Here is a 19,092-nt window from a genome sequence, read left to right on the forward strand (position 1 = left end):
GGAATACGTCTCCCTGCGTTCACGTATAACCTGGAAAACGTGCAACGGTCCTTCGCCATTTGTGGCCGGCAGCCAAGCATATGGAAGAAAAGTCTCACTGTCGTAATATTTTCAGGAAAATGAGGCGTAGTAAACATTCAAAAATCATAGCCATTCTCTAAATATTTTCACAAAAAAGGCGGGCCGATTTGAAATTCTGTATAAACGGTACAAGTAGCCCAGGTTCGCCCGAACCCGCCATTTTCTTCTGCTATTTCTCTCTCCCCTCGAGATTCACTTCCTCTGGCCCAGAGTCGCAGACAGGCAGCGGGAGAGAGAGGTCGTCTCCGGCCATCTCCGGCGAGGTTCAGAGACTCCAGGCATCAGCGAGGGGTACTGGTAGCACGGCGCCAGTTAGTTTTCTTTCCTTTCTCCTTTTCTCCATTCTCTTTTCTCTCAATTTTCTCTCTATGGGGGCGTTTGATGGGGCCTCTAGCTCGGGTTTTCGTCATCAACAGCCACGGGCCGATCCATTTACATAACACTTTTGTCCGTTGACGAAAACATTGGCCGTTGGGGCTGTTCATCATTTTCATTCACCGGGGTTTAACGCAAAGGCGTCCGTCCTCACCTCGGCAGGCCGCTGCGAATCATCGGCGGCTGCAACCTCACGCTCGAGGTACTCTCTCTCCCCTCCCTAATTCGATGTTGCTTTGCTTATCGCTTGGAGAGAGACACGAAGCAGGGAAAGAAACGGGACCAATCCCGTGTTGGGTATTTTCGTCTCCACAGTATGATCCGCAGACTCCCCAGCTCCTCCAGAAGGACCTCAAAAGGGGGCAACGCCTGCTGCTTCTTCTTCTTTCTCTTAATCTTCATTTTCTTCATGTTTAGTGGTTCTCCATCTGCAACCAAAAGAAGCATCGCAACCAATTGCAGCCACTCGTGTTCTCACCGCAGCAAAGCAGGTTTCAGGTATCCACCAGATGAGGGTGTGTGTTGCAGGTATGCCTCCACGAAACCCCAATCGACCTTCGGAATATGGTCTCCTTTTTTGCTCTTGTGAGTTCTGGCGACCTCGACCATCCGCTTCTTATCTTTCCCAAATCGACAAGCTAGGAATCTTCTTCCGGAACACCCTCATCAGGGCCTATTCTAGGACACCTGCTCATCGAAATGCACTCTTCCTTTATAAACAGATGCTCCATTCCTTTGTTGTGAATGCTATGATGCATATGTACTCATTATTTGATGATATGCGTGCTATTTGGTGATATTCATTCTGCACGCGAACTGTTTTATAGTAGGCCAACAAGAGATGTAATCTCATTCAACACCATGATCACCGGATATGCTTGTGGAAATGATCCCGTAAATGCACTCTTTGTATTAAGAGAAATGGTTATTTTGGGCGATTCATCTTTTCATCTGCAACAGCTGGGAAATTGATATGAATTTAATCTTAGAAAGTGCACTGAATGATATGATGAATACCGCAAATAATCTGTTCGGCAGAATGAGGAAGAAAAGCCCGATGTCGTGGAGCTCCCGATGTCATGGAGCTCTATGGTATAATATGTGAAAATCAGGGAGATTGAAATTGCAAGACTTTTGTCTGATAATATGCCTGAAGCAGATCCAGTAACGTGGATAGCTATAGCCAGTTACTATTCTCAAGCAGGATATGTAGACTGTTTACATGCACAACCTAACAAAAATTTCATGATTTGTTTCTTCTGAGCATGTAGATGGTTTACACTCAACCTAAAATTTTTTTGCCAACAGTTAAACTTTTTATCCCTGCAATTGTATCCTGTTTCACCAAACGAAAAACATTGGTCCACAGATTTTTGTCTGTGCAATTCATGCATAGCTAAGAATTTTTGGTCTGTGCATTTTCATCTATATTTTCATACATGGATAGAAATCCATGGATATAGGTCCATAGACGTTTATCTGTGGCCATCAAACGTCCCCCTAAGGATGAGGGTTTCACTGTTCACACCGTGAACCCATGACCAATTCTGGTCCTCTCTGGCCTTCCAAGGAGCCACTGGAGACTCCACCAATGCCTCTGTTCCCTGCCGATTCCCTTTTTATTTTATTTTAGTTATTATTTACTTTTTTTTCGTACTGCTGCAATAAACTGTAAATGCAAAAATTATAGCATGTACCTATACTCTTAGCAGATAGCCAGATACATATATATCATGCATAAATTAAACACATATAAATATATAATACCATTAATCTTAAATCATGTGTTCACATACACTATGAAAATAGCAAATAGCGGGAGGGGGGGACAATGTATGTTGCAGACAAAAAGGGGCATCAATACTCTACTCCACACGGACTAGTTAACACAAAAGTAGGAAACAAAGACAAGAAGAAGAAGAAGAAGAGAAGCACAATTGTTTCCCTCTCTCTCACTGGTATGCTCCTTATAACAAAAATCGTGGTAGTTTCTCCCTTCCCACCACCACCATATTCTCCTTAATCCTAGGTGGCGGCTGTAACTAGCCACTAAAAAAAAAAAAAAAACTTAAATAAATAAATAATGATCAAAATAAAAAGTTGGTTTTAATATATCTGCTAGACGTCAGATGGCTAAAAATTAAAAACCTGTTACTAAGAAATAGTTTTACACAGGAGGATTAGCAATGGTTTATGGTACACAATGGTTCATGTTGTGTTTAACTGTTTGTGCCTTTGTGGTGCTTTCAATGATGGATGTATATATATATATTATATATACACATCCTGCATTCTTGTTTCTATTAGGATGGTTTCCACTCTGGCGCAAGCTGTTTATCTTTCTACATTACTTTGAAGCTTTCTGTTATAAATGTTTTGTAGAAGACCTATTAAAGAATGTAGCACAAATATTACTCTATATTCCAATATACTCGTGAAGAGGAATTATGCAATATTCAAAGAGTTTTAGAAGCAAAGAAGAAGGAGAGCTAGGGATGTAAATTTAGATTATGATAGTTTAAGTAGTTTGAGACTTTGAGTATTTGGTAGAATTTGGTATCAACAGAAAAAAAAATGCAAATGCTATATCCTAACCATTTACATGGAATAGGAAACACAAGAGCATGATATCTCAAAGTTTTATCCTATGTCACATGGGTGAGGGTCTATGTCACATAGGTACGGATACGGGTACAGACCATTTTCAAAAAATTTGGGTGCGGAGGTACAGCCGTACACACACGCGGACATATATATATATATATATATATATATATATATATATATGTTAAAAAGTTTCAAAATGAATAACATATTCACAAAACATAGTATGGAAGTAATTAACATACAAATATATCAGCTTTCTTGATTCTCCGTCGCATCATCAAAATTAAAAGGAGCAACAGGTCACGCTTTTAAGATATATTGACATCGCTATAGTTATGGCTCACACTATTATCGAAGAGTCAAGTTATAGAGAAGGAACGGATTTTCGAAACATTGTATGGAAGATTTTAAATGAAAAGTTGTGATGAACTATGTACAACAAAGGTTTAGAGTGAAAAAAGAAACAAGAAAAGAGATGGGGATTTTTAATTTTCAACTAAAAAACTGGACAACTTTGGACTTGGTACTGCGTTGACCGCACTAGGGCTGTACCCGTACCCGTACCATACGGGTACTCCTCTTAGGGAGGAGTACCTGTGTGAATATGGGTACAGGTACGGAGATGCGTGTATGGTACGACGATTTTAGAAAATTTGGGTATGGGGGTATGGCAAAGTGTGTGTATATATATAATAATCCTCAAAATTTCTCAAAATTAAAGAAAAATGAGAGGAAAATATAGAATTTTAGTGGAAGGGTAATACAAAAGAAGGGAAAAATTAAAATTAAAGAAAAAATTAAGTTGAAAATATAATTTTAAATGTTTTAAAATGCAACCGTACCCGCGTACCAACACGGGTACCTAGGCAAATGTCGCGTACCCCTGTCACATAGGTTTTATCTTAAAAGAAAAATGATAACTATGTCACATGAATGCTTCTAAATGGCTGCCGCACCTGTGTCGATGCTGGTGCTGCTCCAACACAGCACATTTGATTCGGTCAACTAAACTAGGTCCAAACTGACCATTTTAAATATGCACATAACTAAATTAGCTTTAATACAAAAATTTTATGTATGAATATAAAGAAATAAGGCCACTAAGCAGTTAACTATGTAACAAATAATTTATATACATTTATACACACACATATATACACCTGAGCTGCACCTGCACCTATTTTTTTTTTTTTTTTTAATTTCTGCATCTGCACCCGCACCCCGCATACATGAGAAAATAGTTGGAAAAGTTTATAGGACCTAAACTTTTAGAAGCCAAAATATTATTATTGCGATGAAGACTTTTGTGTTTGTGTGATAAGGCATTTATAAGTGTTTTACATACATTTGCAGTGATAGAAACATTTATAAAATAGCCATCTATTTTGTAAATTTAAATCTCTGCAAAATCAAATATGAAAAAAGCTGAGATGATATCATCAAAATAATCACGCAATAAATATGTAATACATTCAGATAAATGGCCAACACTTTGAATCAGTTGTCCAGAATTTCTGTTTCATAAATAATTCACTCTTACCACCAAATTTTCCTTGAACGTCTTTTGTCATATTCTAAAATAAGCATAAATTTAAATAAAGTATTAATAGGTTTCGGTACTCTCATATGTGGATCCAACCAAAACAAAGGTAAAACTGTAGTTGGTGTGTTTTATCTCTGAAGAATTTATCCTTGTTTGGGTAAACAGAAGGTGGTGAGGGTCTGTAGATTTCTCTGTGGCAAAAATTTGTTGCTGATTAGTGTGCATTTTATGCTTCTTCTGTTTTGCCTGTGAGAGCAAGGTTCCCAGGCCAGGACCGCACCATTTTTAGGACATCATTTTCAATCTCATCTTCTACGGCAACAACACTGCAGGGCCTCATCTTCCATCTTCCCTTTACTGCAGGTAAGAGCATTAGACGGCAACACATCTTGTAAGTTGCTCCAGCATATCACCACCACCATCATCTTGCGCTGCAGAAAACTCTTGGTGCAGCAGCAGCTCTATCTTCTCATGGCAGTATGTAAGTGTCTAATCTATCTTTTGGGGGTATTTCTGGCTTTTCTCTTTCTGTTTTTTTTTTCATTTAGTCATTGACTATCTGTTAGGAAGACTCTTTGACTGAAGTTTATGAATGTTTTCTTCAGATTTTCATGCTCATCTCCATTACAATGCAATTTGCATCAGTTTGAATTACATGGCATGCTTTTGAAATGAGTGTGTTTCCTAGAATGTCCCCCTCCCTTTTTCTCTTCTTTTGGATTTTTTTTTTTTTGCTTTGGTGAAAAATTGTGGTATGTGGTGGGTATTGTATGTTGGTTTTCAATAAGTTCTCTTCGCCTACCTTTAGCTCTCATTTTTTAACTCTCCAACCCCAGTTACCTTTGCTTGTCATCTATCTTCTTGAGGTTCACAATGAAGAATCATTTTATGGTAACTTTCAATTCCATCATAATCTGTGTCACAGGGGTGTGGGGGGTGCCTGTGCGGATACAGGTGTCGAGTACCGCATATCGCAAAAAACTTAGGTGCACTCGTGAAGCAAGGGTATATTTACATATTTTTGTTTTATATATATATATATATATATCCAATTTTTTTCCTTGACTTTTATTACCTTTAATAAGGTTAAAGAGCATGCTATTTTAGTCCAAAATTTTAAAAGGGGCCCTAAGTTAAACGGTTGGCCTTTTATAAAAGGAAGACATAGTCCTTACACACAAGAAAAGGACAATATATAAGGAAGAGAGAGAGAGAGAGAGGGAGAGAGAGAGAGAGAGGGAGAGAGAGATGAGCTTCGTTTTCTTTTTTCACATTTTTAATTCACCACCCTCACAATGGAAGGACTCTAGTCTACAAGGAAGGTTGTTAGCCTCTGACCCTGAACAATTTTATTAGCAATAGTGTAGGGCGTAGAAATAAGGTGTGGGTCGGGTCTTAGGAGCAGGAGACCCATTTTTCCCATTTTCCCTCTTATATAAAGGGACTGATAGTCTAATACTATATCAGTACCTCATGATTTTAATGAAATGGATCCTCTCTCGTACCGAAGGAGTTTTTGGCCTTAATTTAGAAGCGAATTAGGTTAATTGCGCTTGTGTGTGAGTTTTTTCGCAGCTCTATTAGCCGACGGCTAAGATATGGTATCAGAGACTGATGACAACCAAGAAGCGCTGGTCACGGTGGAAGCTTTGCGCAGGCAGGCGGAGGCCAATCGTCACGCGATCGCTGGGAGACTGAAAGGCATTGAAAAGAGTAGCGGTGAATTGGGGCAACAACTTAGCGACATAGAGAGGGAGGTGCGATCGAGACAGCAAGAGATGATGACGCTCTTATTGGAAGTCATTAGCAGGACAGCAGGTGAGATAGGAGGATCATGTTGTGGACAACCAAAATCATCCACACCTCAGCATGAACCACTGGAAACAGGAGAGACGATGGGGTATAAGAAGGTTTCTAGGATGGAATTCCCAAGTTTAATGGAGAGGATCCCATCAGTTGTGTATTTAGAGCGGAACAGTAATTCAATTGCCAGAAAATTGTGCCAGACCAATGGGTCTTGCACGCTGCTGTTCACTTAGAGGGGTCAGCGATACACTGGTACAGGTGGATCATCACACAACAAGGGATGCCGTTGTGGAGGGCTTTCGTGGAGGCGCTCCAGGTGAGCTTCCGACCCTCGGCTTACTTAGATTATAACATGTTATTGACTAAAATCAAACAAAAAGGGAAGGCAATGGAATATCAAGCAGAATTTGAGGAAGTGAGCAATATGGTGCCTGGGTGGCTTGTCGAGGCCTTGATTGGCACTTTTGTAGGGGGATTGTAGGAGTATTGCATAGAAGTGCAAGTGGCCAGACCCCAAAGCAAGCCTCTGAGCTGGCAAGAATTGCAGACAGAAAATCGAGCAGACTCCTCAACGGTTGGATGCAGAGTAGAACCAACAGAAGTTTGCCGAACAAAAACCCCACAGTCACAAGAGACCTGCGTGAGGTCCAGCCAGCATTGCGTGAGGTTCTGCTAGCATCCAGAGTAGGTGCAGGGAACAAATAAGTGTTGGTCAAGCGACTAAGTCCAAAACAGATCAAGGAACAACGCAGGAAGGGATTGTACTTTCAATGCGACAAGAAATGGGGCGTGGGACATGCTTGTAAAAAGCTATATACGTACTTAGTAGATGAATCTGAGGATAACTTTCAGGAGGAAGAGGGCATAGAAAAGGGGAATGATGACAGTATAGATGAATTAACTCTAGGAATATCTCTTCATGCCCTAGCGGAAGACAACATTACTCAAATGATGAGAGTTGAAGGATGATTGATGGGGAGGACTGTCAAGATATTGGTCGACATGGGGTCGACACATAATTTCATTGGGAAGAAGATTGCCAAGGTATGTGTGTTAGCCACCACCTGCTAACTTCCTCCTGCTACAAGAAAATACTCACCCGCGCGCACTGCCCTAACCCAGTTAGAGCGTCTCTCACCAGAGGAAAATCCCTATTACATCGATAACCCTAATTGCACCCCATTCCCTTATTTATAACCATCATTTGTGTCAGTCCAGTAGACACGATTCGGACCCAATTCCAAATCTGAAACCTGGACACTAACATTACTCCCTCCTTCGAGAAGCACCTTGTCCTCAAGGTGTGAATATCTGAAAAGAAATTGTTGCTGGATGAGACGTGTTCTTACATATGAGTATTGTGCTGCATTTTTTGTAATTGTCAAGGAATTCTATGCAAATGCAATTGCTGGATGAGACGTGTTCTTACATATGAGTATTGTGCTGCATTTTTTGTAATTATCAAGGAATTCTATGCAAATGCAATGAATAAATGGCATCTACAAATGCAATAGCCCTGAAAATGTTATTCACAACTGGCTCTGTGAAGGAATTATGAATGCCACTGCTTCCCCTGTCTTAACTCTGTTCAGAGTTTGCAACTAAACAAGACGTGAGAGGTCTATTGCACGTTTTCCAGTAGCAAATTCTAGAAGTTTAATCCCATAGCCAAGCACATCTGTCTTTTCCAATGATCGTCTAGTGCTTAAATATTTCGGAACAATGTGCCCATTGTACCATGCACTTGGATTGTCACATGACTAGCATTTGGATCGTTCAGCCTTGCTAGCCCAAGGTCCCCAACCACCCCTTCATAATTTTCATCTAACAAAATATTAGCAGATTTTAGATTATGATGTATAATTTTAGGATTGAAGTAATCCTGCAAATATCCCATTTCATGAGCTGTCCCTTGGGCCCTACACTTCCTGGATGGCCAGTCCAAGGCCTTCTCCCCAAGTTTCAGGTCTCCTAAACAATAAGTAATGCCCGGGTTTCCCATTAATGGATATACTAAAATCCTTTCTGGTGCTGTGATGCAGAAACCAATCGGTCTAAAATTTTTTTTATGAGGGGCAACACTTATTAACCCCACCCCTCTACAGAATGCAGCTTCACCAATTGGACTGTGGTATGCTGTCAAACCTGTTACAACAACCTTCGTCATATCTGAAGGGATGCCCTTGTAAACCTTCCCAAGCCCACCTTGACCAAGGACATTATTTTTGCTGAAGTCACCATTTGCAAGCTGCAGTTCACACAAAGACAATGACTTTATTTGACCCAAGGCAATTTTGTGCTCGTCATCGTCACCTTAGGCAGCAAAGTATTTGTCATTATTTTTTCCATTTCTGTGTTCTGTCATATTTTTGTTGTTTTTTGTTAACTTGATTTGTGAAAGACTGAAAGTTTGCATCTTTTATTTTTTTTTGAGTTTTTACTTGTCTATGTTCTGTCCTGTTTTTGTTGTTTTTCGTTTACTTGTTTACTGTTTGTACTTTGTAAGCATGTTAATGCTTATTATGTTACATTCATGTACACAATACATTATAACGTATAAGTATGTAGCATATAATATTCATATACAATTTACCCATATAGTGTGTAGTGTACAGTGTATAGACTATAGTGTATACTATTAATTTCTTAATATATATATATATATATATATATATATATTATAATAATAAATTAGTAATAATAACAAATACTCTCGCCGCACCTCTGCAGCTAAATTTTTGGGGTTGTGCTGCTCCGGCACCCGCATACCGCACCTATGTGACATAGACTGGGATCATTCTTTTGGTTCTTTTTCCTCTTTCATGTCCACCTAAAAACATAAATAGACTGATGAAGGTCTGCCAACGACACTAAAAGCAGGGGAAACTACATACGATGCTGAAGACAGTCAAATGAAAAATTTGTAGAAACCCTAAAAACGGTCAAATGAAGAAATGAAACAAAGTATTACTTTGGCGACAAAGCTGAAAGCTGTTGGCAATGCTGAATAAAGCCGATGGCGACAAGGGCATATGCAAAATAGAAAAGGGCAGAAACCCTAAAAAGTAAAGCCAGTCGAATGAAAAGAAAACAAGGTATTACTCAGCTGAAAGCTGCCGCCATCTGTCGCCGCTGCCGGCCACCAAATCTCCCACCAGTGCCGAAGCTCCCTCTGTAGATTTGCTGGAGGGTGAAGCAGAAAGACATCGCAGGTAGGGGAAGCACCGGCCATAGCGAGTAACTTTTAAGGTTTTTTTTGCGGTTTGGATCGGTTCCGACCTGGAAGCAATCCAAACGTACCTAGTCGTATCCCAGGTACGTGCATCCGCGCCCCCCCCAAAACGTACCTTGACATAGGTTCTATCATATTTCTGCATATGCCTCGACACCCATAAGAAATCCACAAACTACACTTGCTTTAACACAACATGTGCACTGAAACACTTGTTACTTGGCTTGTACTCCTTTCTAATCACAATGGCTCTTGAAGTGTTGAATTCTGCGCTTACAACTTCAAACCATTCAAGCTAAAATATATGAAAAGCCAAGCAACAATGTCACAGGCTCACAGGGTTTACCCTGTCGTGCCCATGCCAGTACACCCTTTCGAAGGCTGTGTGGGAGGGAAATCAGGTACATTTTGGACTGCTTCTAGGTTAGACCCAATCAGAAATATAAATGTTAAAGAAACTTTTTAAATGCATTTGCAGTGTCACAAGAGAGATAGAGAGGGAGGGGGAGAGAGAGGGAGAAAGAACTTTGTCCTGGTGGGTGGTGGGTAGTTTGGAAGCAGCTGTACCGAGTGGTGCAACAGCAATTGTTCTACTGGAAGCAAAATGATAGGCATCATGGAGGTTAGGGAGGAGCTTGCTTCTAGTGGTGGGGAGTAGTGATGGGGGAATCAAAGGATTTAGGAGGGGCATGATAGCTACTAATATGCAGAGTGCAAAAACATGGGGAGGAGAGAGATAAAGAAAGAGAGAGAGAGAGATTTAGGGAGGACAAAGGTTTTGCATCCTTTCATCCCCTTTTAAACTTATTTTTTATTTTTTCTACTTTTAAAAGTTTTTCTCAAAAATTCTCAACTTTTACTCATATTACAGAAAAAGCAAAACGACATTATATATATGTAGTATGTACACATACAGACAGACAACATGCACTCTCCCATAACCACATTTTAAATTTGTCATGTTTGCACGCACACCACACACCTCTACCTGTATCGGCACTTTCCGGCTTAGATGAAAAATTACAAACATGCATTAACATAACTCATGAACTCATGTTAATTTATATAGTGGTAGAACTGAAACTAATTGAATTAAACCATCACTAGTTGTCACCCTTAAGCATGTTATGCTATAGAATAAGGTTGAGAGAGAGAGAGTCCTTGTTCAATAGAAAAAGGAACAATGTTTTAGAAATTCCTTGGTCATAGGCTGGGTGGATAAAGAGCGAGAGATCCCTTGAGCCTTCTGTTTTTGCCAATGCCAAAAAGGTTCTACAATAAACATGTAAACAGATATACAGAAAGACATAACTGTACCAATAAATGTTAAGCATAAACATATGCATAAATGGATGCAAGACAAAAAAAATCAATATTACAGATACACACATTAAACACTTGTATATATATATATATATATATATATGAGAGAGAGCGATTTGTTGTTTGGCTGCTGAGTGCTGACTTTTGCCTGGGTTGATAATACACACTGGGATCAAAGAGAAACCCCAATATCATCTATGATACACGGGTACGGCTTTGAGGGTGGAGTACCCATCCGGTACCGGTACGACACCGGTACCGGTACGGTTACGGGCTTGGGTACAGGATGGTGTGGCGTTGACCGTACTGGGTACGGTCAACGTACTGAAGGCCGTATCCATCCATTTTTGGATACGGTCAATAGTTGTCCGATACGGTGCTTTTCTTGGCTGAGCCTTCCATCATCGTTGTTTTCCATCACTCGCCCCATCTTGCCGCCGTCGGTCTGCTGCTACTATTCCAGAAAGAAAGAGGGAAAGGGAGGGAAGAGCTTTGCCGAGTCCAAAGTTGTCCATTTTCGAACAATCGAAAACCCTAACCCCTTCTCGAGTGCCCGACTTCCCTGCCTTCCTCCTGGTTCGGCCTGCCACACCAAACAATGAATGGGCAAGTTCAGGTAGCTTGCCCAAGGCGACGCCCTTCTTCTGCCGAGATTGGGCACCAAGATCAACTCCAGCGAAGGCCTTGGTCGACTTCTTTCTAGATCGAGCAGGGGCGCTAGAAGAGGTGTCAATGAGGATGAGCTCGGCCAACGCGGTGCGTTTCTTCTGTGGAGGAACGGTGGTAGCAGAGGAGTCAGCGGTTCTTTTGGCCCTTGCCCACGTGACTGGTACTCGGTTTTCTTGGTCACTGGACATGGCTATGGCGGTCGGGCGACTCTACGGAGAGCAAGAAGAAGGGGAGAAGGGTGGAGGAAAGGAGAGAGAAGGCCTCCTTTTGAATGCTCGCAGATCGAGCGAGGGCCCGTAGGCGCTCCTTTTCATTTCATCAAATTTTTTGTTTCCCACCTCATTTCATCAATTTTTTTGTTTCCCACCCGTCACTTCAATTGATCTGGCCGGGTCTGGACCAGACCTGTTTTCCGGGTCTTGGAATTGTTTCCAGTTTTGAGTGGGAATTGCTCAATCTGCCCACTTTTTTTAGTTATAAATTAAAAATCCCTCTCTTTTCCTATTTCCCTTCTCACTCTAAACATTTCTTGTATTCCTCATAACTTTTCATTTTCATACTGTGTTTTGGATCATAATTTATGAATTGTTTGAATTATATATATATATATATATATATATATCCGCGTGTGCAGCTAGTATACCCCCACACCCAAATTTTTTGAAAATGTTCCGTACCCGCACCAGTACCCGTACCCGCACCCGTACCTATGTGACATAGAATATCATATAAAGGAAAGCTTCAAATTGAAAACATTCACTTGATAGCAACTTTTTAGTACCCCAGGAGGCCATGATGTGCTTTCTGTTGAAGCATCATTGCTTTTATTTCAGGAAGACTGATCACCACAATTATGGTCAAATTCTTTCAGGGCCAAATGGAGTAATGTTACAGAAAATGGGATTCAGTATAATGGCAGTTCTAAAGGATGAGAGAAAGTTGTCACAATTCATGTATCTATTTAGAAGAAGCATAATGAACAATGGACCAGACAACATTGAAGAGCTATTGGATCGGCACTTGAAGAAAAAAGACAAGAAAGAAGAAGAATCTATAATTACAAACAGGCAGCGTCTAACCAGCAACAGGAGGGAGGCCTTGAGTCTCTACCGAGATATAATTAGAGCATCCAGATTCTTTCTTTGGCCAGATGATCGAGGAATCTTGTGGAGAGACATATTACGAGACAACGCAAGGAGAGAGTTTGAAGAAGCAAGGCATGAGACTGACCCTGAGACCATCACTCGCTTACTGATAGGTGGTCGAGATGCCCTTGATTCTGCTCTTGAGAAGCTGGTACAAAAACAGAAGCAGATGATGAACAACAAACGCAATAAAGGTCCAAGTTGGTGATTGCCTTGGTTATTTTGATATTTTATTTGATATGTATAATAATTGTCTCCCGACTTTCCATTTGTACATTCAAGGTCTCAGAAATGTCAACCTTTATTCCTGATTCTTGGCTTTGTCGCTGATAGTTCCCTGTTCCGTATTGAATGCAAAATCTTTTTGGAAACATGGTCTTGGTTGATCAGAAGGGAAGTCATTGTCCATTATCATGGCCCCATGTCCTTTTCCATATCAATGACGACACTTTCTTCCTGGACAGTCATGGTAAGACCATTCTGTGATTGTTCCCGGGCATCCTAAAAGTTCTGCTATTATGAAAAGGTGATTCACTTTTTATTTCATTGCTAACGTGCACTAACATGTCATCAAATTCTCAGCATTAGTTGTGATATGATACGGTGAAAAAAGTTAATGATTCTACTGCAATTGTACAGCTAGTATCTGCAACGATAAAATCAGTAGCTAGATACTACAATCATGATGAACTTACTATGTAGATCAGATGTGGTCGGTATGGACTTCATTTGGAAAAGTTTATTTCATATCGAGCTCGATCCTCATGCCAGCGACAGCTTGGCAATGGATATGATTACCACAAGAAGCGCGGATTTTCCACTTGTCTTTTCTATCGATGGGTTTGCTTTAGATGCTTGGATGGTAATGTCGCACTATTATAAATAAAGGGTGTCAGGCCTTACATCATACGGGTGATTATCTGCCCCTTTCCCGCTGAAAAGGGGGGATATAGTACCATGTTCAGCAGCATAACCGGGTAAAATCTTTGTTTTTATCTGTTAGAAGGAATTTTGATGCGGCCTTTTCAAGTTAAACAACTCTGCACCCAAATAGTTCGAGAATAACATGACCAGCTGCACTTCCACGCCATAAACTGCAGCACGTTCAGTCCTTTGCGTCATAGGACTGGAAGTTGCGTAAATGACGGTTTGGTTTTTCTTTTTCCATTAAATCTGTTGGGGATCGTCCCTCTTACCGTGAAGGAATTAGAGAATAGAGCCACCTATTTACAGTTCTATATTACTACCTAATAGCGGATCCCATATAGGTGAAAACCAAAGCCTTTTGAATCTTAATTAACCTGCTGATGCAGTGCTGCAAAAATGTATGCCCAATAGCTGAAATGGACCACATATGAAAAAATCAGTGCAATAAGAAGCTCCGCTCCACCGCACCTGGCAGCCTCTGGGAACCATCTCCAACTTTTGTTCGACCATTTACCTATATTTTTTTCTCCATCAGCATTTAGAGGTACCTCGCCTTGCTCTATGATACTTTCCTAACTTGTCCTTTACCACATGATCCATGTGGGTTGCTTCCTGGAGAAACCAATGAAGTACTGATACTTTTAATACCAGGAATGGCTAACGTAGCGATATCTCGATCAATTTTTCACAAATTTCTCACACAAGCAGCCCACACAATCCTCCTAGCTTTCTCAGCATAAACTTTAGGGAGCAGTGGGTTTTTGGGCTGGAACACTCTTGTGTTTCTTTCTTCCCTCAAACGAGACTATGTGAGGGGTACTTTGGTTTTTTATGGAAATTTTGTTTTCCCATTCCATGTTTATCTTTACAGGGGTTTCTCCTTTTCTGAAAGAAGGGCATTTTCATCATTTTGGACCCCAAACATGCACTCATGTTCAGCGTCAGAACACATAACCTGCTTTAGGAAGCTTCCCCATCCTTGTGAACGCTTTCTTTTACACCAGAACATGAGTAACTAGAGGTAATGATAACTAAAGCAGGCAATCGATTACCTGCTGATCTCCCTGTTTGGCAGGAAAATCTGTATACTAAATCCTGGACTACGTTTTCAGGCAGTCGTAACCACTCAATCTACATTCGTTGTATAGAAAAGGACGAAGGTATCATCTCCCCAAGTAAACAAATTTTCATTCCTATCACCCTCAATAAGCAAGCTAGTTTCATCTCTCTCTCTCTCTCTACCTATATATATATCCTAGAGAGAGAGAGGGAGAGATTTTGGTGCATCTAGCTTCCTTAATGAGGGTGATAAGGGTTGTAAATGATGAGCCCACAAAATGTGGGCACCAGGGGACATCAAAACTGAGCCGTCCATTACATATCGGATGGCTTAGATCTCCCCCCCCTCTTTCTCTCTATCTCTCTCCCTCTCCATCCTTTCTTCCTCTCTCTCCTCTTGCTGTCACATACGCGCCCGCTAGCACGGTGCAGGGAGAGACGCCGGGGCTCCCTCTTACCTCCGCCCATCTTTGGGTGGAGCAAACACCCAACTCCACCCAACCATGGGTGGATGATAAGGGGAACTCCAGTGGGCTGCCAGTGGTGGTGGGGCTAGAGATGATGTAAAAAACATCAACCAGAGCCATCCATCTGCTTTCAGATGGATGGCAGCCCTCGTTTAATGGCTGGTGACTATAGCGTCACCTTTTAGGGACCCAGAGCTACTGCTTTCAGAGAACAATTAGCCGATTTGGATTTTCTGATTCTTATAGATCATCCATTGGTGGAATGGAAGGAATTGGGAGGAGAAAAGAATTGGCTAAGCATTTTCTTCAAACAAATGTAGAATCAGACTTGATAGTTTTGCCCCTATTACCAGGATATATATATATATATATTCTTTCTTTCATGTATCACTTCTTTCGCTTTACAAAATGAAACTATTACTTTTTTTTTTTTTGTTCGATTTCACCCTGGCTGCTCAGCCAACATGTATCTAGTAATATGGATCCTCTTCTGTATGTGCTGCCGCCGCAAGGCCTTCAAAAATTTTGGAGGGACTTCATCACTTATAGTTAGGTTCGACAAAACAAAACCAACACTTTAATGTAAGTTCCTGGAATTGCCAAGTTGTCTACGTATACTAAATAGTAAGGTGCCTCTTAATTTTTTTTTAAGTGAACCACAAATGATCATTTTACATTGAATAAACTCAAAATTGAGTAAGGCAGCTGAAAATGTTGTAAACCACTGTCGAAGGACTTGTGTGAGCCCATAGAGAGAATGATTCAACTTGCTGAGCAAGTTCTCCCTCTTCAATGCATATTCCTATGGGGTTCATGTGAATGTCCATGGAGAAACAGATTATGCACATTCACTTGATGTATGATCCAATTTTAACTGCTACCTTAAATAGAAGGCAATGATTTGCAACTGGTGCAGAAATGTCAATGAATTTCGAGGACACCATTCGACTGTCGGTGTGGGTCAGATTATCATGCCTTCCTGCGCCATGTGTGGGTCATATTATCATGTCTTCCTGCGGCGAGTCCACAGAAAATGCGTCTTATTGAAAAAGACGTACGTGTATAATATAATATACCAAAACATAGTCAGCCGTGAAAAAAACGCAAGAAATTTCTTGCTGTATAATACCCATACACAAGAGCAACCGGATTTTTTGTGCAATGGCGAAGGCCTTGATGGGGACCTCCTGGAGGTGGATCCCTTCACAAAGTCAATGCTGAAAGTGAGTTTAATCACTTCATTCCCAAATCTCACGTTGAGATACAAGTGGATGAAACACACATTCACTTGCAACTTGCAAGAGGTGCTCTATGAGGAGAATTAAAGTTTTGTGCGATCCACAAATCTAGCTCGCACTTCACAGAAAACTGCGGGGTGAACAAGAACATCAATCCTTCAATGGATATTCATACCTACCCAAGTTGGTAGAGGGTTGGACAGAAGTCAAGGTCCTAAAGCGTGCAAGAAACAAGAAGTTGAGCAGAAAACGTCGCATGATCTCTACGTTGCAGAGGGGTGGGAACGACAATAGATTTGAAGCGCTCATCCCTGAAATACACGAAATGGCAAGGGAATAGTCCCGATTGTCTCACCCTCTATTTCAAATCTCTTAGGTGTACGGGAGTTAGAGGCACAACACCCGAGCTTGGTGCAGCAACAAATGAAGTGGAGAATCCCCCTTACGCAGCGCTGTTGAGGAAGGCACTGGATGTGAGCAACACAACCAGCAACAACGGGCCTTTGCATGACCTGGGGGAAGAAGAGTTAACTTTCCCAGCGCTTGCCATAAACCTTGTGTGCAGAGGGAGATCCCTCATCCACAATCACCATGTAAATCCCTTTGTCATAATTCCTTGGCATCTCCTCTTGGTTGCCACCGCATATCAACCCCAACACCTATTGAGATAAGTGGTGATGGTTTGGTGCCAATGTGTACAGTAGGGGCAGAGAGTCCTGGCCTGAAGCCTCTCATATTGACTACCAAAACTCTCTGTGTGCGGGTGAAGCATGGAAGAGAAAAATCTAAGTTAGATCTAGTGCCATACAACATCAAGAAACATGTGAGACATTTGATCATTGCTTCCTCAAAATCTTCGGATTTCCTGGCCAACTCTGACTATGAATTTCAATAGAGGCAAGTGATGCTGATGGGCTGTCTAGTCTGCCATCGACAGCTAGAGTTCATGTCGAGACAGCTCCAAAACTCATGAAGGCTGAGAGTAGCATCGGGGTCATGGTTTTAGACCTTGGTCCTGAAATAACAGCGAAGCGGACGACTCTACCATTTCTTTGGCTAGTGCCTCCAGGATTCTTCTGCCTTGCTTGTTCCCTAAATGCATATTTTAGCTTGGAATATTCTTGGTTTAGTGTGTAGAGAGGAACCACTTGGTCTAGCTTCCCCTATTCGATGTTATGGTCTCGATATGTTAATTCTCCTTGATACTTATATGTCTTTGACATGTTTGAGTAGTTGCTGTACTATGCACCATGGCTTCGCTTTTATCTCTAATACTTTTGCAAGTAGGAGGGTAGCTTGTATTGTTGTTGGCTAGAAACCGGCTTGCTTGGAAGTTTTGCTCATTGCAGTAGATGAATATTGTATTGCTCTTCAATGCACGCACCATCAATTTCAAGTTTTTTTCATGGTGTTTGGGGTGTACTTACACCGAAACCATCAATTTCAGGTTCCTTTCGTAGTGTTCGGGGTGTACTTATAGCCAAACTTTGGTCTGCACTGTTGTGTTCTCGTTGAGCTGAGTGATCTTGTTTCATCTCTCACCCTCCGATGCCTCCTTTTGGGGGGATTTCAATGCTATGAGGTCAGCAAATGACAAGACAACAAGCTTTTTGTGTCACTTTCTCCGACTTCATTAGGACTTGTGGGTTCACCATCCAAGATGATGTTAATTGTAAGTTCACTTGGAGTAACAACAGAGTTGGTTTGGGCAATGTTTGTTGCAGGTTCGATTGGGCGACTAAAACCATGTCGGTCTACTCACCTAAACATCCAATTTAACTTATCAGTGCTGCCCGGATCTTCCTCTGATTACAACCCGCTTATCCTCTCTATCTCTAGTTCTCAACTTCTTCAAGTCGGGAAATTACTCATGTTGGACCAAGGAGGGCTGCTTCAAAGTGGTTAATGGGGTGTTGATCCTAGAGGATGCAGAACGATTAAGCTCATTAGCAAGTTAGAGACATCTAGAAGGAAACTTGCATGGTGGAATAAGAATGTCTTTATCTTTAGTGACATTCCCATTAGAATCTCCAACTTACGGGAAGCCCTTGATCATGCCCAAAATGGTGCTATACTGGGAGAACTGGGTGATCCCAACGAGGAATGACTAATTAGAGAAGAGCTTAACCGAACGTTGAAGGAGGAATTTCTTTTCTGGAAACAGAAACAACAAAGTTGCTTACCTTAAAGATGGTGATCATAATACCAGATTTTTCAATCGCGACCAAATGCCAAGAAATTCAAGAATAAGATCTTTGCCGTTAGTATGAATGGCAATTTATTTACCTCACCTGCTCAAATCATGGAGGCTTGCTCTAACTTTTTTGTTGATTCCTACAGTGCTGATGATTCGAATGGGTCCACGCTTGAGTGTCTCTCGTCACCACTATCACTGCAGAAGAGAATTCAACCCTATTGGTGCCGACCACAGCAGAGGAAGTCAAGCAAGTGGTTCTCTTGGCAGGGAGTGAGAAAGCCCCTAGTCCAGACGATTTTCCAACAGGCTTCCATAAAGCTTACTAGAATATGGTGGGAAATGATGTAATTGAGGCAATCTAAGATTTCTTATGCATAGACTGTCTAGTAAAGAAAATCAACCAGGCCCATCTAGTGCTAGTGC

General features: G+C 41.2%; 1 protein-coding gene across 6 annotated transcripts; it reads left to right on the forward strand.

The window, feature by feature from the left end:
- Positions 1-220: 220 nt before the first annotated feature.
- LOC116257391 (uncharacterized) lies at positions 221-13,092 on the forward strand. 6 transcript variants are annotated; one of them, XM_031634102.2, is made up of 5 exons: positions 221-392; positions 498-658; positions 874-984; positions 4,970-5,087; positions 12,470-13,092. In XM_031634102.2, coding segments are annotated over exons 4-5 (522 nt in total). In that variant the 5' UTR covers positions 221-392; positions 498-658; positions 874-984; positions 4,970-5,085; the 3' UTR covers positions 12,990-13,092. The 6 variants fall into 6 exon arrangements, with proteins under 6 accessions (XP_031489962.1, XP_031489964.1, XP_031489963.1 ...); XM_031634104.2 differs by adding an exon at positions 6,182-7,456 and having other exon boundaries at positions 223-658; positions 12,508-13,092; XM_031634103.2 differs by having other exon boundaries at positions 224-658; positions 12,508-13,092.
- The last annotated feature ends 6,000 nt before the right edge of the window (positions 13,093-19,092 follow it).

Source organism: Nymphaea colorata, chromosome 7, assembly GCF_008831285.2.
Source record: "Nymphaea colorata isolate Beijing-Zhang1983 chromosome 7, ASM883128v2, whole genome shotgun sequence".
Lineage (NCBI taxonomy): Eukaryota > Viridiplantae > Streptophyta > Magnoliopsida > Nymphaeales > Nymphaeaceae > Nymphaea > Nymphaea colorata.